Here is a 25,847-nt window from a genome sequence, read left to right on the forward strand (position 1 = left end):
AATACCCTCACGATATGTCTGAATATGGTGACTCAAGACAGAATGCCTAATTAATACCTTTGTAACATGTAGATGACAACTGTGTCCAACACAAGAACACAATGGTAATTGATCCACAAGTACATGAGTATAATAAGGAAGAGTGTGTGAAGGCAAAAGCAAAAAGTATACTTACTGCCAAACTCATCACTTTTTCTTTGCTCTGAAAATAGAAACACAAAAATATCATTACTTCTTAATACAGATATCTTCAAAGATGTAACAATACATATATAAATCTAAATAAATACAGAATTAAAGGTCATAGGTAATGAAGCCCATGGTGAACTCCCAATGTCCCATATTGATGATGTGCCACAAAGAATTTAGACAATTAAACATCCACAGCCTGCTTTTTGAACATAATGCAATACGATCATACATATCATGACAGCACATTTCATAGCAAGTGCATGGTATCATTAGCTATTCATCTCAATTCTACTTTATACAACCGTTTACTCCGTTTTCTGCATGGCAGAATTATAGGAGCATACTACATATGCACACGATCACTCTATTGTTTTGTATGAGATAGGCACATACAAACATGAGGAAATGCCAGTTGAATCAAGTCTCCACTACCCTGTACTATCCTACAACAAGGGCACTATCTTGCACTATCAGGTCATTCACCGAAGTCAGTTCATCTGAGGAGATTATGACATAAGTTTTAAGAAGGTCATAAAGGTACTGGTCAGCATCATCTTTAGACCAACCGTCCACCTTGTCCTCAGAATGGCCATCTGAGACTTTGCTGACCACTGTCCCCATGATAACTGACCACACAACTCTGGGGGAGTTCAGCTACCTAGCTCATACCTGCCACCAGTACTGAGTCTTGGTCTACTACACACCGTACTGAGAACAACTCACAGCAATTGTGGGAGAAGCCATTAGAGCCTTAAGATAGTACAATGGTACCACAGATACTGCATGAAAGGGGTATACAGTGTAGCTCCCAGGCTCTGGGAAAGCAGTCGGACAAATGAATGTGCTTGGGGTGTAATGCATTTTCTTTATGTGCCTGTAACAGCTCAGGTGAGCTGTGTTAACTCTGCTGTCCATGCAGAATACAAAGGAAAACAAAAGTCTTGTGACTAAGCCTTCCATTACAAATTCCACCAGCTAATCTGTTATTCTCACCTAAATCTCAAGGTGGAAACAACACAGCTACATGTCCACAATCAGGTTACTCGCAGAACATAAACTATCAATTCAAATAAAATTTTCCCATATAGACATTTGAATGTTAGCCCCTAGCATCTAACATCTAACAGTCTGATTCCATGTATAAATCATTAACAGAAAACAGGGGGTTGTTGATTATGGCTGTATTTGAACATGTATCACTGAAGGACAGGAGGTATTAATACTCAGATATATACTCATTTATTTTCTGATTTTTACTCAGAAGTAATTACACACAAAATTTACAATATTTATCTACTGAGCTGGAAAATAAAGTCTTGCACCAAACAGAACATTAAAACAACTATTTACAACATGTGTAACTATAAAATTAAAATCATTCACATGTACATGTAGGTGGTTGTTGTTCAGGCTGTTGTTCAGGCTGTTGTTCACACTGTACTGAAGGTTAATTTACTACAAACTCAACAGAAGGACTCCAGTTTACTGGTTGAGTAAAACACACATTGAAGAAACCTCAACAGAGGCGTACCGACCAGGTCAACACTGAGAGCCGAGATCAAGTGTTTTTGGCCAAGCTATCTGCTGTGAGCCTTTATCTACACAAGATAATTTCTGAAATATAGCTCCATGACAGATTACATTTCACCACAATTTCCTCTTAAGAGTTAAATAATAACTGTAAGTCCCAGTATGGAAGTTACAAAGCGTGTTCCAAAGAAGTTTATAAACTTTGCTCATATGAATGACACTCATTTGAAAGTTTCCCCCACCTTGCACACACAGAAGGGTGGAACAAATCCATGCATAAAAGCTTCTCACTTAATTCTGTAGCATCTGGGCAAAACAATACACATGTGTATTACAATCACAGCAGAATCTCATGAGAACAACTATCAGCATCTTATATCACTGTCATATAATGGAACCATAAAAGGTCATTAAATATTTCTTAAATTAGCATTTTAAGTTAGAAGAATTTCGAAGATGTTATATAATCATTTGAAGTAAAAGTTGACTATCTGAATGATAATAAAACCAAAATTTGGGCTGATTTCCATAAAATTTTGCTTTCTTGCCAAATCCAAAATTAACTCAAAAGCAAACAAGAAACATGACTGCACTTTTGGTGGGTTTGCAAAATGCATGCAGATATAAATGTACAGTGAAATTGGCATTTGCACAAGTAAAGCATCACAGACATACAATCTCTATGTGGTGGGAGTTGCCCAACAGAGACTATTGTGTTCAAAGCCCCTAGAAGAAGGTTGGATAACAAACAGGTGTGAATTGCTAAGCGCTACATGTGGGTGCCTACCTGAAGCAGCATCCTTGTGATCAGCTACATCAGCCATGCTACAAAACCTAATACATGTAGCTGTTGTACACTCCCTACAGAAGGTCTACCAACACCCCCTTAGTGCTTTCACTTCTCCTGGTTACACTTTGTACTGTAGTTATCTGAACTGATTTCCTCCCACCTCTGGTGCACACACACATATACAGTACCCAACCCTATCATAAACAACCGGTCCTTCCCAGACATAGGGCTACCTATTAAAGCAGTCTGATCATTTTACATTGTAACACTTAATGTATGCATCCAAGTGCAAAATTTACATGTAAGTGTACTAGAGCTACTGTGTGCATCAGCATATATTCATCCTTACAAGTATATGAAGTTTGTCTTTGATACAGGCTGAGCAACTCCACTTATGGAAATTCAATTTGTACGCCCACTGAAGTTAAAGTCTGAAGCTATTACATGTGGTTTGTGGTGAGCTGTCAGGCATCTCAGATAGTTGTCAACAGAACCACTCCACTCCCTCCTTGACACAAACAGACTGTGAAAACTACATATGTAGGTATGAACAATTTTTTAAGTCGACATATTTAAGTACATCTATCATACATGACTGTACTGATGTTGTGATCTACATATATTGTACACCATATATGTACATGTGTTCATCGGTAGAGCTTACAAGCCATAACATATAGTAAGGCTACAGTAGATATAAAGATATTTTTAGTGACCTCTAATGCAAATGATCATAGGCAATTAATCCACTTTCAATATGGTCTGTTTCCTTCTTTAACCAGACTGAAATATATGAATGATAACTTCACACTACTCACTAGTGTTGCCTTTTTTCTGCCAACTGCCCAAAGCTGTCATTAATACTGTCTACAACTTAATGCTTTTGAATGTTCACTATCCCCACACTGATGCGCTGATGTCGACAAACAACTCCTTGCACTAAATTACCCTTTTCAATTTTTCAATTAATGTGAATGAACATGAATTTATATCATATGACACAAAGGCTTAAATAAAATCCCTACTGGCTTAATTAAAATGTATCTTGCACACCAATATGACTTAATAGCTACGATGCATCTATATCCTTTTCTTCAGTAAATATTCTATGTTTTTAAAGCCGCGAGCAGAACTTCAAGTATAAGTTAATTTCAAAGCCCATACACACCTATTACATCACACAATCTGCTTATATACTGACATGCTCTATCTTAACAGATTTTACAGAGTTACCCCTAAATAGAAATATCAGCAGACTACTGTGTACATGCAATTATTGTGTGAATCTTTTGTTTACACTTCGTGTCCCAGACAGACATTGGAGCCAGTTCTTTCTGTGAGTTCTGTATCCAAGGTTGACAACGCGGTCATTGTGATGTTAACATTATTCAATGTGCAACACAAAATACAATCTTCTGTCTCCAGTCAATCGTAGTATAAATACTGGTGGCCTATTAGCATGCTACATTTTCTGACAGTTACAGAAAATGGATCCCTTCTAGCTTTCTTACAGAATTACGCATGTACAAGTAGATGTAGTCTTCTGTAACGTCTTGCCTGTAGTTACAGTTATCACTTTGAGATACAGACTTTTAAACATGTGGATAATATTAAAAACATCAACAAAAGCAAGATGGGCAATTTTGTCACAGTCCGATGAAATCTCATGCACATGTGTTTACGTCTACTTAATACCAGATTCATTTACTTATATATTCTAAAGTTAATTTACGTAACTTACATTGCCTTTCAGGCACAACAGCAGCTGCCACAGCCTTGACATAAACAATAATAGTAAAATTTCGTGCTTCAAAACCACGATTTTACAAATATCCACATCATGCTCAAATCAAGTTTTTTTTAACAACGACCGTCACTCACGAATATCCACCGATAGTTCTTATGTTGGAGACAAACGTCATTTCAGTCTCACTGTTTGTCACCGCTGTGAGATTAGCCTATTGCTTCATGTCACTCATGTCTCACAAAGACAAATCAGCTACATGTGGCTAGACAGGTGAAGGAGATTTTGAACCTTCATTCACTATGGATAAAATGTGTTAAACCTGTTAAACAGTGATTTCATTACAAATCACTGACTATTCTGGAGGAAAAGTGGTTAGCAATCAATTACATGATAAGTACAAATATATGGACAGAGAAGTACAGATAACAAGTTAATATAAGTTCTTTAACTAAACATCACATGTACAGAAATGAAGATATACATCTAATATCTGCCAAGAGCCAAATTCAAGATTACATCTAACTGGTGTAATGTCTACCATTGCAGTAAAGTTATGTCTCGAAAGTAAGTGTATATCAGGCAGAGGCAAGCCAGCAGAGAACCAGTGTTAACCTCAAGTCAAATCACCTGGGGGCTTTACCTTCAGATCCTTCCATGTTCAACACCAAAAACCACTCCGTCCAGCGCACATCAATTTGATACTCCCAATTAATCTGTCTCTATGTTCTCCGTTTTGAGAAGGGAATCGAGCGACTTTTTTTCGTGATTTCACAAGTGATGAACACTTTGCCAGTTCCTGCCTCCTACATACATACTCTTGCACATCTATAAATACATCTGCTCAACTGCCAAATGGGAGGTTAACTTGTTTTCCTATGCCCAAGCTTCGCCCAGTAGCAAACAGAGATAATTTTAGCACATATCCAGTTTCTCACAAGCGAGAACAGTTCAGCACTGCTTTGGAGAATGGTAATAGTAGAATTGACAATGTATGAGAAGAAATCTATCAGTCTAAGGTAGTACTTGTGGCAATGTACCAGTTTATCCAGGTACAACATCATCTTGACTGATGTGACACAGTCAACAATGTCAGCAAAAAGAAAGGACCTGAAATACAACCTCACAGAGACACTGGTAGGCCGAATTAACCCAACAGCTTGACAATGAAAAAAAAAAAAACAGTAAAAAGCTTACGATAAATGATATCCCTTGATTCCATGCATGAACACAGAGTGAAAAAAAACCTTACAACCACATTTTGAAACTCCTGATTATATTGACATCTACACGTAAAAGAGGTAAATTAGATGAATAAAACAAATTACACAAAACATTAATATGCAACATCATAAAACATCCCACTTGTGAAGTTTTTGCAGCTTTGTGGTACCCTAACACATTTTGATTGCTACAACATCTCTTCCATAATACTACATGACCTAGCCCTGACCATGTGTGAGAAGATCGTGTGATAACAGTTGCTGCCAGGAAAGAGCCCAAATGAGTGCAGGGGGTTATATTTGAACTGATGGCCATATTGGAGAAAGCCATACTGTATGCAGGGCAACAATCAGTGCAGTTGTTCAGTAAGCTCTCAATAAAGTACATGCACTTTTGTTTCTCATGGGTGTGAACTCATGAAGATTTTAAGAACAACACACAGATGCATGGACTAATACCATAGTGGGAATGAAAACCCAAATCCCTTCTTCACGCAACTTATGTATTCCGAAAAACATTATTAAAGACCTGCATGTACAAGACAAGACTTAAAGAAATCAGTTGGTCAGTTTCTTAGTTAGAGTGATCAAAAAGAGTTTCATTATTGGTTACCAAAAGTATGTAACTGAGCTATCCTTTTTCTTTTTACAGACTGTGAAATGACACAACTTTACTGTAGCTACATATATTGTATATGATGAACGTATGATACTGTGAAACTGTTCAAAGCACACTGCAGCCAGATATCTGATGCATGAGGCACACATCCAGTTGCTGGCATCAGCTGGAATTGGGTTGGGATATCCCTGGCAACCTGATCCTGTCTATATATAGTGTCAGGGACTGTGTAATGAAGAGCAGATGATCAGCTGGTGATGCATGGGGGCCCAGGTGTGGGAGGGTGAATACAGAAACAGTGAAGAGTCAGGCAGGGGTATGTCCATGTGTACAAAACAAACCTGGGTGATTCTTGCCAAGGGATGCTCAAGTTATAACCTTTAATATTGCAGATACACATGTGTATATAGTGATAAGGCATGTGTGTAAATGTATGTGTCAAACACATGTTAATGAAGGCAGAGAAACAACCCTGTTGATGAAGGCAGAGAAACAACCCTGTTGATAAAGGGAGAAACAACCCTGTTGATGAAGGGAGAAACAACCCTGTTGATAAAGGGAGAAACAACCCTGTTGATGAAGGGAGGAACAACCCTGTTGATGAAGGGAGAAAAAACCCTGTCGAAACCCTTATCGGTCTAAAAATTTTTCATTTTATCCAGTTACAAGGTACATTCAATATTATGTAAGAATCTGATTTATCAAGTCATATAAAGTAACATGTACATAGCACTCAGTATTATTTCACTAATATTACAGTGATTAAGCTCACAACTGTAAAACCTGACAAATTTACAACAAACTTGTCTTTCAACCTGTGAAGTTTCTGTCACGGAAACCTTCCAGTGGGCCTCCATGCCTTAGTTGGTCAGCGCACTAGCGCAGCTTAATGACCCAGAAGCCTCTCACCAATGCTGTCACTGTGAGTTCAAGTCCAGCTCACGTTGGTTGCCTCTCCGGCCATCTGTGGGAAGGTCTGCTAGCAATCTGCGGAAGGTCATGGGTTTCCACCGGGCTCTGCCCGGTTCCCTCCCACCATAATGCTGGCCGCCGTCATATAAGTGAAACATTGTTGAGTATGGCGTAAAACACCAATCAAATAAATAAATAAACCTTCCCCTCCAAACACCTATTCCATATTAGACATTCTTTTAGTTTTCATGAAAAGATATAATACACATACAATGTTTGTCGATCACCAATTTTACCCTTTCAAGGAAACAATATTCAGAACAAAACCTCCAAATAAATCAATTATACGTGAAAGGTACAAGAACTGAAGCTTGAATAATCCATTCAAGTTTTCAACTGACAATAACTTAATGTCGTTCCAGCCACTGGGCTGTTCACATGTATAATTCATGTGTCATAGGATATCTTTGACGGGTTTTTCATAACCGCTTACATAACAGGTACATAGAGATACAGATACACTGATACATATATCAAGCCATGTGTAATAAAGTACATCTTGTGAGGACAATTCTTTTCCACAGCAGAGCAAAATGCATAAATACACTTGCCTCTTCAAACTCATACATTAAGAAAACTTGAAGTATACCAGGGGGTATATGTCTCCACATACATATTATCCCTCAACAAACACGGTTGGGTATGCAGTCTCATCGTGTGGTTGAGAGGGACTCAAATGGCCAAAAGTTTAACATAAAAAATCAAATGAAGTTCTATGACTGGACACAAAAGTTTGACGAGTTTTTTTGCTTCTACACTGATTAACTGTTGAGGAATCAACTGAGATGTAAACTTTAAAAGAAAATCCAAGTTTCAGTTGGCCTATTTGCTAATTAATAATACCCAATTTGTCTTTCATTTGATTAATACCTGGATCCAGCAATGATAATGGTCAGGAATGAAATGGACAATGACATACTGCTTCTGTTCATTGGATAGAAAGGGAGCCCAAAACGACGCCCATCATCAGCAAAATAGGTCAGCATTCCAGGTCATTCAGGTACACACTGCAAAATACCTTGTTCTGTTCACAATTGTTCACAATATCTGTTGATAATTGTCTGTAGAACAAATTAGGTTCACAAAACACAGTTAAAAATCCTAAAAGAAGACATGAACTCACCTGAGTAGTGTTGTTCATCCTTTGTTCTGTAGAAGGTAGCTCCGTTCTTGATGATCTCTTCTTCCTGGGAATAATCAGTAGTAACAGATTCAGTAATGGACCAGCGAGAAGACATTTTGGCCAGGTAAAAACAACTGAGGGACTACAATCACATCTACAGATAAACACTATAGCAACAGGGGTGAGTGGAATCACCAGGAACACAGGCTTATACTTTGTCCAGATGTACTGGGGAGGCAACAAAGTACAGTACCAAATGTCACTATTTATCACCACAACAACTGAGTGGGTCCTGATAGGATATTTATATTTGTAGGGTATCTTATGAAGTTGTGCTATGGTGGCTATGCCTGGCTCTGGAGGGATCTATTGAGATTTCCGCTACAGAAGGGAACAGTCGCTAAAGAGAAGCAAGGGGGCAGGGCAGTGGGATCTCCTGCATAACCACTTTACCACTCAGCTCCTAACTATATCTCCTCAGAATAAGGGAGACTGCGCATGAAGGATTGCTGGAATGAGACTTCTAAACATGGAGCTTGAGCTGGGACGGACTTGGCACTAATTCAGCAACGCAACCCCATCCATATGTTACATTTACCTTAGTCTGTACTTAATGTTTACTGGTGGAACATTGCCTCAGCCTCAGCCTGTCTATAACCTTCAACTGGTAAGTCCTCTTTATCTTTTTAATTAATAAACACCATCATTTAGATTTACATCTAAGTGGTTTTAGGGTCTATATCAGGATGAACGTGTAAGGTTATTAGAGTTTTAGAGACAATATCCCCAGGGCCCTGAGTCTGTAAGCAGTACAGACAGGTACAGGTAATGCCGAGCTCTGTCTTTAAGCTAAGTGTCAAGGGTGGAGTTTTCTATATAGTGCACCTAAATACCTGTTGATGCACTACATGTATGCATGTACCCTAATTCTTCTCAAATTTGGGACAGATATCAGTAGTGTCGAAAGTAGAATATTTCATTTCTTTACCTGCCTTTTGGAAATCTAAAGATATGAGTATGATGTTTATTACATGGTCTAACCACCTGAAAAAAAAGAAACTCAATATTCCTGCTAGAATTTCATATATATTGGCTGAAAGGTCAGGTGTCCCAAATGTTAGAAGAAACAGGGTGAGAAACAGGGTGAGAACAGAAGTTCTGTACTGAACAACTTACTTGCACATGTCCATGTAAGTCTAAACATTTTAAGTCTTATTATGTAAGCTAACACTGTGTATATAGAATATACCTGTATATATATGTATACATGTAAATAACGACTAATTATGTTCAAATGTCTGTTGAAATATAGAGTCATATAGAGCGACCGTTCCTCCAATAAACATTTCATAACGAAAACCAAGTGCTGGAGCATGCATATCTGACAACATACAACACTGGAGACTCATTCACATATTGACCACATGCTGCATCACAACACAGAATGCATAAAAACAACCCACTGTCCTTTGAGTCCACAACATACATGTGTATACAGGTAGCTTGACAAGATCTCAGGGGAAGGGGGTGTGTCTTATCTATATGTAACTTGTGTATTGCTCTCATGCCACACTAAGTGAAATATGGCTTAGATTAATTTCACGTAAACATTTACTCTTCATACATTTATACAGATTGTATGCAATTTAAGTTTTTTTGGAAAGATAGAAATTAGGCACAACATGCAATATGGCGCTGAATGTTAAATTAAACCCTAAGCATTCATTCTGTAATATGGTAATTTATCTTAAAGTTCCTCCCTTATTCACAAGGTGACAAATAATGAGTCACAACCGCGTTCCGTGTCTTTCTCCTGACCTTCTAACCCACCCAGCATGCAGCTTTGTTCACACTTTGGAGTTCATACAATATGCTCATTATGCTGACCCCAAAAAAGGCAAATCTCACATCTTCATAGGAAATTCAATAAACAAGTATGTTCCGAACATAAAACCCCATGGACGCTGATTTTCAAAATATTAAACGTTGAATTCTTCGATTTGCCCTCCACAAACAAGCACTAACTATGGGGAAAAAAACCTCAACTTGCCTCCTAACCAAGAACTAATAACAAATACCTCACTGCAAAAGAATGTTTGTGTGAAGCCATGTCACAAAGACATTTAAATCGCTTTTACCTTCTTCTAAACTTGAAATAGCCCACGCGAGTCATATAGCAGCTGAGTGAAACAACGGGAGAAGCTGCTTATCATTCCTCTGCCAGATTTACTGTGATTATATCAGTGGCCAATCACTGTATACATACACCCAGACCAGCCAGTACAGTCTTTGTATTAACGATGTCAAAACATAAGCATGTAGATCTTTACAGAGATAGTTTTTTCCTTCCTTAAAATATTTTTGCTAAGGTGTAAAACTGTTTCTGTGTTCTGTATGCTTGTAAGTTGAGATTTTTGGTATTGGTTGTGACAGAGTGTATAAACGCACAATGGAATGTCTGAGGTTTGTACAGGTATGCATGTTTATGGCATTAGGCACATTTTTAGGAACACCCCATTTAAACTGCATGTACTCTACTCCTACATTTATTACATATGGCAAAATTATGCTGAAGTAACCACATGTGCCTCATTGAAGCTATCTGCCCCATGTTACAATGCACTTAACCTCTTCATGGTGGACCTGCCTACCTCAATGCTCCTTACATGACGACGTGGACCGCTAGAGGAGACTGCGGGTGTAAAGTCAAGTTCCTCATAGGGGTTATCTTCGGAAATCTTTCGCCTTGTGCGTCCCGCACTGCTGACCAAGGGCCGTTGAGTTTTCCTGGTTAGGTTCAGGGACATGTACTCATGCTTCTCATGACCCTGTTAAGACAAGCCATGTGGGCTATCAAACTAGAAAACCAAGAACCCACAGGTAACACCCAGCCCCACACAGGTAGACATTACCTACAGGTATGTGAAGATGAAGAACTGTCAATCAAGAGAACTATGAACCCCCGGTTAACACCCCACCGTACACAGACAGACATTACCTACAGGTATATGAAGATGAAGAACTGTCAATCAAGAAAACTATGAACCCACAGGTAACATCCCACCATACACAGGTAGACATTACCTACAGTTATCTGAAAAGGAAGAACTCTCAAGCAAGAGAACCAAGAACCCAAAGGTAACACCCAGCCCCACACAGGTAGACATTACCTACAGGTATGTGAAGATGAAGAACTGTCAATCAAGAAAACTATGAACCCACAGGTAACATCCCACCATACACAGGTAGACATTACCTACAGTTATCTGAAAATGAAGAACTCTTAAGCAAGAGAACCAAGAACCCACAGGTAACACCCAGCCCCACACAGGTAGACATTACCTACAGGTATGTGAAGATGAAGAACTGTCAATCAAGAAAACTATGAACCCACAGGTAACATCCCACCATACACAGGTAGACATTACCTACAGGTATGTGTGAAAATGAAGAACTCTCAAGCAAGAGAACCAAGAACCCAAAGGTAACACCCAGCCCCAAACAGGTAGACATTACCTACAGGTATGTGAAGATGAAGAACTGTCAATCAAGAAAACTATGAACCCACAGGTAACACCCCACCATACACAGGTAGACATTACCTACAGGTATCTGAAAATGAAGAACTGTCAAGAGGAAGAACCAAGAACCAACAGGTAACACCCCACCATACACAGGCAGACATTACCTACAGGTATGTGAAGACGAAGAACTGTCAATCAGAAGAACCATGAACCCACAGGTAACACCCCACCATACATAGGCAGACATTACCTATAGGTATGTGTGAAGATGAAGAACTCTCAAGCAAAAGAACCAAGAACCCAAAGGTAACACCCCACTGTACATAGGCAGACATTCCTTACAAGTATGTGAAGATGAAGAACTGTCAAGGAAGAGAACTATGAACTCACAGGTAACACCCCACCATACATAGGCAGACATTACCTACAGGTATGTGTGAAGATGAAGAACTGTCAAAAGGAAGAACCAAGAACCAACAGGTAACACCCCACCGTACACAGGCAGACATTACCTACAGGTATGTGAAGACGAAGAACTGTCAATCAGGAGAACCAAGAACCAACAAGTAACACCTCACCGTACACAGGCAGACATTACCTACAGGTATGTGAAGACGAAGAACTGTCAATCAGAAGAACCAAGAACCCACAGGTAACACCCCACCATACACAGGCAGACATTACCTACAGGTATAAGAAGATGAAGTACTGTCAATCAGGAGAACCATGAACCCACAGGTAACACCCCACCATACATAGGCAGACATTACCTACAGGTATGTGTGAAGATGAAGAACTGTCAATCAGGAGAACCATGAACCCAAAGGTAACACCCCACTGTACATAGGCAGACATTCCTTACAAGTATGTGAAGATGAAGAACTGTCAAGGAAGAGAACTATGAACTCACAGGTAACACTCCACTGCACACAGGCAGATATTACCTACAGGTTTGTGGATTTGAAGAACTGTCAAGCAAGAGAACTATAGGCCCACAGGTAATGCCCCACCCCACACAGGTACACACTACCTACAGATCTGTGGATTTGAAAAACTGTCAAGCAAGAGAACTATGAGCCCACAGGTAACACCCCATCGTACACAAGTTGACATTACCTAGAGGTATGTGGAGGTGAAGAACTGTCAATCAAGAGAACTATGAATCCATAGGTAACATCCCACTCCACTCCACCCCACCCCACACCGGTAGACATTACCTACAGGCATGTGGAGGTGAAGAACTGTCAAACAGGACAACTATAGCCCCACAAGTAACAGCCCACCTCTCACAGGCAGACATTACCTACAGATAAAGAATGATCAAAGAAGAGAACAGCAAAAAAACCTGCTTTTAGAGATCAGAAAGAGAAGGTATATACAGCATCTTCATGTCAGGTAAAAAAAGTTGATTGGAGAAACATCCTTCTACCAGATGATAGAAGGGAAGAATGCAGCACATCTACATGGATCCAAGCATTGTGTTAACTACAGAGACATGAGCTGATATTGAGAGTCTAAATCTACAGCCATCACCACCATCACCACCACCACCCACAACTACACTCACAGCACCCACCCCGGTTAGCTGGGTCCTCCACTCAGTCATGTTATCAGTACAGCGGCACACCTCACTCTGGGAATCTATGTCTGTGTATACCACACTATACAGTATATCTGGGCTGGAGTAACTGTTATAGAAATGTTGGGGCATCTACATGTACATATGTGTGTATTGTGTATATGTATGTATATATATATATATATATATATATATATATATATATATATATATATATATATATATATATATATATGTAATACAGCCATGTAGCTAAAGGCTAATCCTACACACACTCACAGAAAACATTTAAAAATCTTTTGACATTGCTGTCACGACTGTTGATCCACGAATAGACTGGGGAACAAAATAACTGACCAAAAACTGTGCACTTAAATCTGTTATAATACACAAAAAGTCCTCATAACCCAGATATATAGCCTACAATTACATACAGGGAGAGGGGAACTTCCTATCCAACATGAATTACATGTATAATAAACAGCCATATAGTAAACCCTTCCAACCTGTTCACTGATGCAAACCACCAATGTATTTCTTCAACAATATGAAGGGGTTGAAACATAAATATATAGGTGTGTAAGTACAGGTACATATTGCCACAATATATGGTTGTGTAAGTACATTACAGTTATTATGTTTTATACAATATTTATTTATCCTACATAGAAGCAAAATAGTGTGTCAAGTAAACATGTAGTGAATATTCAATCAGAAAAACTACACAGTGTTGAACTAAAGAACCAAAGTTGTGAAGTGTGTGTACAGGTTTGTGCACGTCACTAAGTACACAGAAAGAAACTTAACACACGTACATGAAATTATAGTCTTCATTATTTTACCATGCAAATTGATGATTTAGACATGGACATCCTTAGTATCCCCATGCAATCTGTTGTGGGTTTTTTTTTTTGAATTTCTACTGCCAGTTATGAGAAAAATTTATTAACCTGAGAAAAAAAGTTTGATAAACATCCTGACACATTGCCACACATAACAGACACCTGTGCATATACATGTATGTACTGCTTGAAGATGACAGATACCTTCCCAGCAGAACATGTATTCATAACACATTCTTATCCCCTGATTAGAATGTACTAGAGTGTCTTCTGATCATTATCGTACATTCCCGGACATTACCACAGGCTAAGTTACATGATTACATTCACCACAATTACCTGTGGAATGCACATGATCATGTATCAGGAGGCCATCTTTACAGGTAAATGTGTGAGACCAAAGACATCCTTTCAGACAGTTTCCTAAAATATGATCTCATTAACTCTTGAAACATTTTGGGATGGTATTAATATTGGGATTTGTTCATAGCAAAACCAACAGAAAAATCTAATAATATTGTGATAAAAACCTAATAAAATTGGCTAAAACCAAAATTCCACTGTCTAGAAATAAATCTTGCTTTACTAATAAAACAGCTGACCCAGTGAGGTGTGCCCAGTGTTTTTACACACAATATACAGGTGTGTTTATACTTACAACCCCATGATTTGGGGTAAGGGAGAGATGGATAAAACTGGTCGAGGTGTAGTACTACAAAAATAACAAGAATATGAGTCATAAAATATCTGCTTACAGAATACAGAGCACAATGAACCAGAAAACCATCTGTACTGTACAAATTACCCTTATAGAGAAGACGCAAAAATTATGCTTTATGTACAATCAGCAAGACTTAAAATCGATTTACAGAGACTGTGGCGTAGATTTTTGGCAAAACATCAATTGTGAAAATCCAATCAAATTTTTTCTATTATTTCAGCATATTCCAAATAATTACATGTAACTTTCATAAAATATCAGTATTGTCTATGCAGTCAGACAATGGGTAACAAAGTCTTTAAAATTTAGAATGCGGGTCACACTATAACTTTTTCAAAGAACCATTTTAACACTATAAATAGTGCAGGTACAAGTTTGATATTTACTGAAAGGCACTAACTTGAAGAATTCTGGCAAATTCAGGAAATTTGATTCAATTAACAGATGTGGATTATTCTGTCCAAAATCTCCCTTACAGCCTTTTTAAGAAAACTTGTGCAAGTACAGAGTATGCTTAACATGACATTCTACATGAAAATCACAGTTACAGTAATAAGAGATTTGCAACTTACATCCCAATGAAACAAATGTATGCTACTGCTCCACAATCATTCATTGTTACAAAATTTACCTAAAATGAATTTGAATAACAACAGCAATGATGATATTCCAATGGAATAGACATGTGTATAGGCCTTCCATGTACCTTGACTCCTGGTATTGTTGACTGTGTATCTTCCTCAGTTGTCTCTACAAATGAATCTTGATCACCACATTTTAAAGAGCTTTGGCCTGCAGTTTCATCACTTATGGTGTGCTCATGACCTGTGGTAGTGACATTACTTGAGGTACTGTCATCTCTTACGGCTTCATTCCTTGAGCTGCTGCCATTATCTAGAGTTCCATTACTTGAGGTGTTGTCATTATTTGGAGTTTCAATCCATGAGGTATGGTGAATACCTCCAATTTCATTACTTGAGGTGATGTCATTATCTAGAGTTTCACTCCATGAGGTATGGTCATCACCTGCAATGTCATTAGGTGATGGGGTGCTCTCATTATCTGTGCATGTACTTCCAATGCTTGAGAAACTGTCATTAACTCCAGTTCCACTCATTGGGGATTCACATACAATATCATTACCTGACAAATTGTCATCACATGTGGCTCCAAAACTTGAAGCCTTTAGTCTTCCATTATTTGAAGTGCTGTAATTACCAGTGATTCCCGCATCTGAGGTATTGTCAAAACCAGTGCTTCCATTACTTGAGGTACATGTACTGCCATTATTTACTGCTCCATCAATCAAGCAACTTTCATAATCTCCATGTATAGCCCCAGATGTATGGACTGTACATGTTTCAGCAGGTTCATTATTTAAGGCAGTTTCATTATTTCCATTTGAGGGGCTATATTGACATGTATTTGAAGCTTCAATAATAGCACTGTTGTTTTCATCAGCAGCTTCATTGCATATACTTGATGGAATGTCTTTATCATTAGCTTCCACATTAAAGTCACCACAAGTGCTAACAAGGTTAATGGAAGTTTTTCCCCTTCCAACAGAACCATGTCTGCTCACTCTCTCCACAGATCTCTTAATGCCATGTCCAGGTGAGAAACTGCTACTTGTGATTAGACGAGCAATTCCAAACTCAACCACAACCTCATCTGTAGGGCAGGTTTCCACAAAATCTGTCTCATCCAATGGATTTGGCTCAGCATGGCTTTTATCAGCTCCTTTACGGTTGTACTTAATGTTATCAACATGGTCACCTGAGATGTCTTCATCGCTGCTATGGTTCAGCTCATTAGTCACACCTGCCAATTCCTTCAGTCTCTCTACTGTGGCTCTGTCTATGTCATCTCCCACACCAGGCTGCTCCAGGGTTACCTGGTTGTGATTGCTGTCCATTTTGTCAAACTCAAGCAACATGTTCTCCCTTTCTATGAGTTCACCTGTGCAGGTACCAGGCTTTTCGCATGTCCAGCTGTCTCTGTTTATACATGAATCATTTACATGTCCACTCTTCCTCTCACTTTCAAATGCAGATTTTGGATGATCAGAGAGGATGTTCTGTCTATCTCCCCTGTTTAGTGATATCCAGGCCTCAGATCTCAGCCTTCTTTCATGTGTTTTTGTCCAGCGTCTATTCATGTTGTCCTCTGTCCCAGCAGGTTCCCCTATAACACCTGACCAATCGACCTGGATGACTAGCCTGTGGTTGTAAGTGCATGCCACTAGAGACAGGCTGATAAAAACTACTGATCACTTTGCCCAGGTGTGAGGAGGCAATCCAGAAGAAAAAATAGTGCATTAGCTCAATCACATGTCACTGTGTCAGTAATAACTGGTTAATGGACCACAGCAATATTTATTTCCAGTCTGTGTGGGCAAAGAGAGGTAAAATAAATCAAGCACTGGTTCTCATATGTTCATAATACCTCATGTTTACAATCATCACTGTGATCACAAATGAACCAGACAGTTTCCTGACTGACAAAGTTATTAATATTCAAAAATTCCTAATGAGTCACTTGTAACCTCCAATGTACAGATAAAAAACACCTGTCGGTTTGACATCAAATTAATGTTCTCAGGTTAGATAGGCAATATTAAATAATCCTGGTAACTATCACTGTTCATGTCCTTCTTTGTCTGGTTATCTGTACATAACCCAGCAGGAGTTGTGGCTGAGTGGTTCTCAGGTATTACATGACACCAACTGTCACAAGGCATCTCCCCTAAATCCAACTGAACATCAAGGATAGACACACCCCAGCTCCCCTAAAAGCACAGCCACAACTGCAACAGTACTGAAGGGCAAGGAGGCAAAGCTAATAAAAATGCCTGCCTAACCAGTCTATTGGGATGGCAATTTCCATGTATTGATCTCTTGCCAGTTGAACACTATTCACCAATCCCACCATGTACTCAAAAACGTACATCAAGCATGTCACAGATCCCTTCTTATGAAGGGGGGAGCGCTGTTTGTAGAACGCTGTTAGTGATGGCATTCCCTGGTTCTAATATACACCTGAATAGATGAAATATTGCACATTAAGCATACACCCATGAAATCCTCCGGGCATGAGAGCAGCATCTGAAACACTGATCTGTTACGGATACCAGTCAACCAACACTGGTCAGGACAACATACAAGTCAGTACGATATAGGCCACCAGAAAACAAGCTGACGCTCTCCTGAGGCCTTCTCAGGTAACAGCTTGCATACATGCATGAATATCATGAAATGTATCCAATTATTACGTACAGGATCAATGAAAACATCCTCAGAGTCTCATTCACGTGGGTCAGATTTGGCACTTTTTGGTGCACATCCCTGTTAGCAGCTTCAACTGGTTGTCTGTACTGCTGGGTCAGCTCATAATTAAAGGGCACTGCCTTTTGGGTTGCTTGCAGATCCGATTACCTAAATACCTGAGATTCTCTTGTCCTCAGCGTCACCGAAGCCTCCATAGACCCTGTGCTGTGAGGGTACATTAAGAATTACCTGCCTGTGGATGGCATACATAACATCCCTATTAACATCTGTTTATACCCATCTGAACTCGATTTGTATTCCGTTGAACTTGGACACATATAAATGGTCAATGGACAGGATCTATTCCAGAAAACCACACAGCCAACTGTACATGTATCAACATATACAGCCATATACGTGTTCAAACGCCTGTATTCCTTTTGTCAAGTTTTACATGTGCTTTAGGACGAGGAACTGCAGCTGAGTGGCTGTGGTGTTCACATCATCTTGATATCCAGTCAACCATGTACCAACCTCTTGATTGGCAATTGTCTAGCAAGAGACAAATCAACAGAGCCTTGAACCCCCCATGTATCCACCAATGATCCTGTCCTCAGACAGCAGACATATATTTAGGGCTGGGGGATGGGGTGGGTGGGGGGAGGAAGTCAAAATCACACAACTTGTTGAAAATCACACAAATAGTGTTGAGGTCTCGGCCAGCAATGAGCATTTGTGGCTCGATACAGTTAAAAACAAACTGGATGTGGATGAGTAGCAGTGGCTGCAAACCCAGGCATTCCCTGCCAAAGCTTTTTTATCCCCTCACAAATCTCTGTGCACATGGCTTCTCGAGGCTGATCACATTCATATCAGCTACAGATACGGCCTGAAGCACACCGCTGCCTTTGTTTGAAGCCTGAACAACATTACAAGAGTCAGAGTGGGTCCAATGCTGATGAATCGTCAGTGATGTCATATCATGTGGTAAGACAGACTTGTGGAGATGCGAAGGTCTGGTCCGGCCCCAGTTCACACAACCTCCTCTGTCTTATGTCTGCTTCACGCTCAAGCTCTGTCATGTACCATCCTCGTCCCACAATGTCTCAGTCCCTGGACAATCTCTTACATCAGAGCATGTCAGGTTTTTGTTCTCTGCTCCTTAACCTGGATTTGTTGATCCCTAAGCAGACTGACAAATCCAAGCCAGTGAAGCTGAACTGATTTTTTCCTTTCTTGGATCTACTTGTTTTTGTTTGTTTTTTTACCTTTGACCCGATCTAGGTTTATTCTAAAAATGCTGCTACTTAGGCCTGACACAACAATTATCACAAGTCAATAATCACATGACCACATACTGGACACATCTGGGATCAATACGAGTCCAATTAATCTGCATAATAATTTTTCTTCTCTGTTTCCCTCACCAATATGGCAGGCACACTTACAAGCCTACATCAAACAATATGTTATATCCATACTATACTTTCCAAATAGTACAGCCATGTTCTGTACACTCAGCAGGTTCCCACTACATACAAGCCCATCAGCTTTTTATCACATCAATGAAATCAGCTACATAACTATGTCGGACTTCCATTAGAGCCCACGCCATTTCCACTCTCAATTCTATCAGCATGGTCACAAAGATAAGCCGCAGATCGATTGACCTAAATATCGCCCTATTGATGGTCAGCCTTTGCTGGTGTACTATTCATGATCTGGCAAATAGTATCAGTCCCATGCAATGACTTAATACACAAAACAACCATGGGGCCTGACAATATGACAATAACTAAAAGTCTAAACATGTACATGTGTTGTAGTAAAATCAGGAACAAATAAATTTAAAACCATGTGCCGATTATAAAGCTAGTTACTCTCCTAAATTGGTTTGTTCCTCATTAAATATTAAAGTGCAATAAATCTATAAAAAGAGTAGTCCACTTAAAAGAGGCCTACCTGCAATCATGAATGTGTGGATAGTATTAGAATACATGTACATGTAAATTTAGTTTGGTTTGGTTATGCTGCATGATTAGTATGGTATAAGGATAGCACACAATCCTCGCCTGTACAAGCTTAACAAAGACAGGCATGTGACATGAAGTCATACTTGTACATGAAATAGGGTAATCACTTTTAAGCTAATCGATCATACTTAAAAAGTGTTATTACATTCCTGTAATGTAAAGCCAAGCTTCGTGGTTATTTAATTAAAGAGCTACTACTACAGTGTGAAGACCTGAATGTCTTATAAGGAGGGTTAAATGATAAGGATTGGGATAGTTTGAATTGCTTTCTTGAATTGTTAAAAAACAGCAATGTATTAAAACCGCCATCACTAGTTTCGGAGGATGGTATCGAAACAAAAGTTTTGCCTGGTGTGACGTCATTCAAGAACGCTTGGCGTCACTCATCTCTGACACTTTGCAACAAATGACGTCGCACTTTCAAACGCACGTGACGTCATTCCAGCACAACTGCCTTACTCAACATCACATCTACTTGACTCAATGTCACATTAGGAAAATCATCACGTCACATAAGGAAAATTTTATGGAAACTGCCAAAGATTTTGTTCTTGAGAACTCTTCACTAATACAAGTTAAATAGTATTTTTTGTCGTAAATCTTTTTGAACCCTGGTGTCAGCTCTGTTCCCTATGGCATCCTTCATACCATTTTAATTTTTCTGTGTAGCTTCTCTTAAGACTGAAGTAGCACTTTAAGGCTTTTAGATATATTATGAAGTACCACAAAGAAAGCCTGTGCATTGGTTATTAGGGCTATGAGACTCTCTTGCCACACATGTACAATTTTGTGTTTTGTGCAAATACTGTAAGTAAATGTAATTTCAAATTATATCAGAGAGGTTTAATAATACAAACGAGCGCCCATGCTCCAAACATACATGTATCAGACTTGAATATGCTGAGGTACATTCACGCTTGAGTACGTCTAACTCAGCTGTATACGTTAAGGGTGGTGCAACTATCTGGCCACAGGCAGGTAACTATGATGATCACAGATGTCCATTAGCATCATTATGTCTTTACGTTCATGTATCATTCATTATCTCTCCCTGGACCATTTACTATCTGTCTGTTCAAAAACCGTTCACAGAACAACATTTCAATTAGGGTATGCAGTCAGTCCATGCTAAAAGACAGCTATATGTACATAGATATACCTACATGTATGCATAAAACACCAGTCAACTATGAAAGGTTTCATTTGATGTAATTTTGCAAGTGTTTGCAAGATGTTTTTCAAACATATTCTTAAGCATTATTCTGTGTACATTGATAAAATAAAGCCCTGAAATCTGACAACCCAGCCAATGTAGTTTTGTCTCTAATATCAAATTAAATATGTGCACAATCACTGAAAGTTGCTCTGTCATATGCAAAACAGCTGAGAAATGAGGACAATGCCACCGATCTGAAATATCACTCAAGATCAAACAATAACTTTGTTCATTTGCTTATCCGTCAAAGCAACATCTATCTCTGTATCTGACGTTCATGCAACAAAAGATCTTTTTTATACATGCCAAGTTTTTTGGTGAAGCTGCAGTATTTAAATGTCTACAACTTTAAGTAAATAGCCAGTTCAAAGGACAAAGAATTGTTTTCTATGCGCTGAACTATGATGCTGAGACAAAACAAACTCGTATTTATCATATATAAAAAGTTGTAAGACATTATCACCCTAAACAATGCAATCTTATGTCATTATTTCAATAGACTTTTGTCAAAAAACCCTTATGCTTCAGGCTACTCTCCAAGCATTCAATCACAGTGCACCATCTGCTAGAATAGTTAATGTTTGAGATTGCAGACATCAGCAGCCTTGTCAAGGGGGACAACTGTGTAAATAACATGTGCATGACTACTGCATCATTCACTAGATAGCCATATATTTAACTACACGTTCAGCACTGCGCCCAGCACTGCTCCTAACACTGTACATCACTCATTATAATTCTCATTTGAGAAAGCTTACTCTGCCCAATACTTCTTCAATTAAAATCCAGCACACTGTTAACAGGTTATTCCAAACAAATACAACGATGTGTGTAGACCATATCTGCACATGAAGAATCCACATGTAGGTATGTCTAGGTGTTCAGTCACATTTGCAAGCATGATGTTTGGGGCAGACAACATCATGAAATGTATTGTGTAATGGTTTCCAGCTGTTCAAGTGCTAATGCAAGAAGCATGTCCCTGATGACCTATCACAGGGAAAGGTGAAACCTTTTTAATTATTTGTTTCCTCCTCAACCATTTGAAATGTTAAATTGGTTAAAGAAATAGCTGCTGCTTCAGGAGCTTCAGAATTTAAAGCGCACTCACCAGGGAGGTAAAGCTGTCATATCAGCTGTATATGCACAGATACCCCCCCCCCCCCACAAACCCTTCCCACTTTCAACCACCAAGATTCCCCAAATACCAATTGCGATGAAATATACATAATGGGCTATAACGATCGTGATAATACATTATGATGTATTATAAGAGGAGACACTAATGACCCAGTTATTAGTGAAAACCATGCTACAAAGATTATAGAGTACAACTACAGTTAAGAAGTCAGCCCTCTTCCACTGATAATGGACTAACAGATTAGCAACAACATACTACAACACCCATCAAAGACAAATACATCATGCCACACAGACAGAGGCATCAGTAATGACTTAACACAGCTGACAAGCACAGGAATACAAGACAATAGATCGTAGGTACAGAACATTACCATAAACAAACATGTTAGCAAAACCACCCGGCTTTCAAAAATCACAAACATAAATTTACAAATGTTTACGTATAACAGGAATGAATACTTTAATGACAACACAAACCCACATTACCTGTTTGTCGTTAACCTGTATCTCTTGCGGTTCGCTGTCGCTGAAACTGGGGCTTGGCGTTTGGCTGCGTCTCCACCGTGCCTCCTCCTGGCTCTCCTCTGCGGAAGGAAGCTCCACAAATGAGGGATTTTCCTCAAATGACGGCTGATCATCGTAAGAAACCTGCTCCTCTGAGTTATCCGATGGCCTCTCCTCTTGTAATGGCTCCTCTGCCGATGGTTGTTCATCATAAGATTGCTCATTTGATGCTTCCTCCTCATAAGATTGCTCAATTGAAGGTTGTTCCTCATACGATTGCTCAACAGATGCTTGTTCCTCATACGATTGTTCAACTGAGGGTTGTTCTTCATACGATTGCTCAACTGACGGCTGTTCGTTGTACGACTGTTCTTCCAGTTTTTCGTCGTAGAATTGGTCCTGAAACGGCCTTTCTTCACCACTGTTATCATCATAATACTCGCCTTCTGTCGTTGTTGTTGTTGTTGTAACCTTCTTGATCGTCATGCCATCATCTGTGCTTGTGGTCATCTCTTCCACGACTTGCTTGACTTCTGGCGAGCATTCTCTGTCGCTGTCGTAGCTGCGTGAGCGGCGTGTGGTCACGACAGTGGTTTGGCCATCGTCGGTGGTGGTGATGGTTTCTGTGACGTTGACCTCTGGATCAGAAGCTGCCTGTTGTTTGATGAGTGCAGCAAGGTCCTCTGGGTTTTCATTATCATCATCGTCGTCTCGGAGGTTATACATAGGATTGCTGGACTGGCCAGACTCAAATTCACCCAGTAAATCTACATTGCCAGCACCATTCTCAGCATTGGTCCCATTCTGTAATTAAAAAAACAGACAAAAATGAATGAATAATATAAACAAGATATGTTCCTTATGGATGTCCAACTTCTTGGTTTATTCACATCATGTTTCCATGTGCTGTAATTCTTCACCCTTGTACAAGGTGTTTATTTAAGCATATACTGAGTGCATTATCCTGTGTAGACTCGTAAAATTATACTTCTTGTGAAGCCCTGAAATTGGCCTACTGATGTAGTTTTGTCTCCAAACTCAAATTAAAAGTTGCTCTTCATATGTGAAAAGGTCGAGGAATTAGGGTGGATACTAACATTTTTATCAAGTGATGGACATCATTGAAGATGTAAGAGATTAGATGTCATTGTTTCATACTGCAGACTGTGGACAGATCAACAGAATAATGAAGTATAGCAAAGGTTTTATAAAATCTTGAAACAGAAGAATATTGAAGTAGTTATTTCTTACAATACTGTTGCACAGCCACTCAACATTCTAACAATATGAATAGTTTGTTAAAAGTTGTTTTTTTTTTTACAATTTTTATTTATACATCCAATTGTGGAATGGAATGAGTCATTTTCTCTCGCAAAAAAAAAAAAGGCAAAGTCAAAATATTTCTTCCTAATCTAAACTTTGATTCCTTTGGCCCCAGTTGGCAGGCCAGAGGAGAGTGAAGACAGGGTGTCAGCTATTCTTAGGAATGTTAAGAATTTCCCTTGTAAATCTGGCTGGCAATGTTCTGAGCAGACAGGAGAGATATCAGGCTAACCTTCTGTCCTTCAGGGACCTCCCTACATAAGAAGACTAAGGCATAAAACAGTGTTGAGTTACCCCTGTATTTTAAAACTTTACTAGCTTTTTCTGGTAACCATGGAAATAATGAGGTGTTATCCTGGCTTATCAAAAATTTAAGGTTATCCTGACTGGGGATAAAGGGGAGCAGGCAGGCAGCCCTCAGTAACAACATTAGCTGCTGTATGTCTGCATGGCCAAGGACTGATGGTCTGAAGCTAAACTTCCACTAGTTGGTAATTTAACTCCTGCTCCTAACCCTGGGGTACATGGCTGTAAATTGGTTCTGTCCCAGCTCCCAACCCCTGTGCCTCACAGCTCACCCCTGCTGTGTCACTGCACTGGGTCCTTGGATATAAGTGCTTCTTAGAGGTTTTCTCCGTACAGTGAGTAACTAAGTATTATTGCTCACTTACAAAAACTGGAAATTGTTATTTTAATTTCCTCCCTTTGGTTCCAGCTCTCCAGTAAATGTACTTCAGATTAAGACGGAAACAGTACCAAGAAACAGGTTTTAGTAATTATCTGACATGTAACACCATCACTGCTGGTTATTATGTAAATGTACCAAGGAAATGTTAATACTGCAAATAACCCTCTCAGTGAACTAGGCAAAACAATTGGAGTTAACAAATAATTAGGTCTATACTTATTAACAAATAATAAGGCTACACTCCCTAGCTTAAAACAAGAGGCCAAACTGAAGATACATACGCATATATGAGGCTTATTATTGAAGTCACGCAAACTATGTTTGCAGAGAGTACGATCTACCTGATATTCAAAATGTGTTACTAGAGCCTGGAATTGTCCATATATTGCTATTCTAGGCACATGGTATACAATATGTGTATGGGGATCATTACTCTGATGAAATTTGAGTTATACATGTACATGTACTTTCCTGTGCATTGTTGCACACAAAAGTGTCTATATACTTTACATTCTTGTGAAAAAAAAATGCAGTAAATCATCAATACACATACTTCAGTTTAGAAATTGAATCAACATTACCATGTGATTTTCCAGAAAGTTTAGAATTTACATGAAGAGTATTTAACATGTAGTCCCTGCATGTTTCAAACAGATCTAGAAGGGGAGAGAGAGAGTGAACACATTGCCAGCCTTCAAGCCAGGCAGTCAAGAGTGCTATATTTCCCATCCATTTTTCAAAACTCCTGAGGCTATAAGAAGGTGGTGATAAGAAATTTTTTTATACTCCTTCCCCTGGCCAAGGATCTAGGTCTA

The 25,847-nt window shown here is 39.1% G+C and overlaps 1 protein-coding gene across 7 annotated transcripts in view; it reads right to left on the reverse strand.

Moving 5' to 3' along the window:
* Positions 1-25,847, reverse strand: part of LOC135468200 (pharyngeal muscle protein 2-like) — a 68,605-nt gene that overhangs the window by 20,336 nt on the left and 22,422 nt on the right. For 2 of the 7 annotated variants that reach the window (XM_064746321.1, XM_064746320.1), the window contains exons 3-6: positions 23,004-23,825; positions 10,845-11,021; positions 8,194-8,257; positions 176-202 (exon numbers count right to left, since the gene is read on the reverse strand). In XM_064746321.1, the coding sequence (XP_064602391.1) occupies positions 176-202; positions 8,194-8,257; positions 10,845-11,021; positions 23,004-23,825 (1,090 nt within the window). Of the gene's footprint in view, positions 1-175; positions 203-8,193; positions 8,258-10,844; positions 11,022-14,796; positions 14,851-15,565; positions 17,779-23,003; positions 23,826-25,847 lie in introns of those variants that run through there. The other 5 variants (XM_064746315.1, XM_064746317.1, XM_064746318.1 and 2 more) reach the window with 5 other exon arrangements.

This window comes from Liolophura sinensis, chromosome 6, assembly GCF_032854445.1.
Source record: "Liolophura sinensis isolate JHLJ2023 chromosome 6, CUHK_Ljap_v2, whole genome shotgun sequence".
Classification (NCBI taxonomy): Eukaryota; Metazoa; Mollusca; class Polyplacophora; order Chitonida; family Chitonidae; genus Liolophura; species Liolophura sinensis.